At 35.1% G+C, this 1,378-nt stretch overlaps 1 protein-coding gene across 1 annotated transcript in view; it reads left to right on the top strand.

The window, feature by feature from the left end:
• The first annotated feature begins 531 nt into the window (after positions 1–531).
• LOC111084557 (nephrin-like) overlaps positions 532–1,378 on the top strand; it is a 137,616-nt gene continuing 136,769 nt past the window's right edge. The window contains exon 1 of the mRNA XM_022381239.1: positions 532–733. Coding sequence (XP_022236947.1) covers positions 688–733 — 46 coding nt within the window. The 5' untranslated portion in view covers positions 532–687. The remainder of the gene's footprint in view (positions 734–1,378) is intronic.

Genomic DNA, 1,378 nt, shown 5'->3' with positions numbered 1-1,378 from the left:
TTGAGCTCTGTCCTTTTGTTGGAATGATTTAGCTTTTATAATTATTTATTATTACTATTAGATCATCCAAGGTTCCAACTATTAATGTAATCTTTAAACTAACATATAATCTCGACACTTTCGGAATGTAGAAAACGTGTGCTTCTCGCGCACGCAATGTGCTCGTGCGCCGTCTCGCAGTGCAGAGCACGTGATCGATGGGTTGCAGTCTAATAACTGTGGCGGTGGGAGCAGTGGTTTGGGCAGTGTAGGTAAGCCTAGCTAGTAAACATAGGCGTTACATCTCGCTTCAAAGCCTTTAGTCGGTGCAAGAATTGGGTACACAATCGTATTTTACCCCGATTAAGTGAGTTATGAGCTAAATTTTTGTGTTTGAAGCTCATACAAAAAAAAAAGCCTGCTCACAAATTAAGAGCCTAGAAATGAATAGCGACTTCTGAGTATTATACCTTCATCACAATCCTGTCATTTTTGCTGTTTGCTAGTGGTTATTCGAGAAGAAACGAAGCTTACAAGAAGAAAACAAAAAAAGATGTGCCAAGTCCTACAACTCGTACACTGCATGACAGCTGAAACGGAAACCATAATATTTGATAATTTGGCATAGGCTATATTTATCTAAATCTATCGGGTCTTTCGTAGACAAGTAAAGAGCAATCGCCTTCTTAGCAGAGCGGACTGAAGAAAATGCCGGCGGTGACGCTGTTGCTCCTTTTTGCATCGTGTTTACATGGTACGTGTAAGTCTTTGCCAATCCATGTTATTTCGTTCTTCTTTTAGCAAACAGAATAAAACAAGTAAGGGATTACCTGTAAACGTTTTCATCTCTCTCTCCTCTGTTTTGTTAGTTCTTTAATATGATGCAATATATTTAATTTTTTGAATGTACCTATCTTCCGTTCCTAGGTAAGGAGATAAAGTATACACTGCATATACTTATTGGTATATATATATATATATTACTGAATAAAAATTACTTTATTGAAACTTGCAACGTCATTAAGAAAGTGATACATTTTTCACGTCTCACACATATATAACTTGAACTGCAGCATAAAATGTTTTACCATAGATGGTTATTTTCATTTTCCAACTTGTTGCAATTAAAATATGTCAAGGTAGTTTATAAACAAGCAAACAAAAAATGAACTTTTCTACAAAAATTTGAGAAAGAAACCTCAATGAAAAATATCTGGAGTTGGAAGTTTCATTAAAAAGCATTCTAAGTCTGATCTTTCGTCCCAGTTACCCCATATTTCATTTTAGGGTACTGTTCCGTTAACCCCCGGCAAATGGTAAGTTTTTTTTTTTTCCATCTGAATACAGTGCTTATTAATATATTTTTAGAAATTTATTATGGACTTTTACGATATGAATA

The sequence above is a fragment of the Limulus polyphemus genome, unplaced genomic scaffold (assembly GCF_000517525.1).
Source record: "Limulus polyphemus unplaced genomic scaffold, Limulus_polyphemus-2.1.2 Scaffold154, whole genome shotgun sequence".
Lineage (NCBI taxonomy): Eukaryota > Metazoa > Arthropoda > Merostomata > Xiphosura > Limulidae > Limulus > Limulus polyphemus.
Note: the sequence above shows the minus strand (reverse complement) of the source record. Positions and strands in the feature narration are given on the sequence as shown.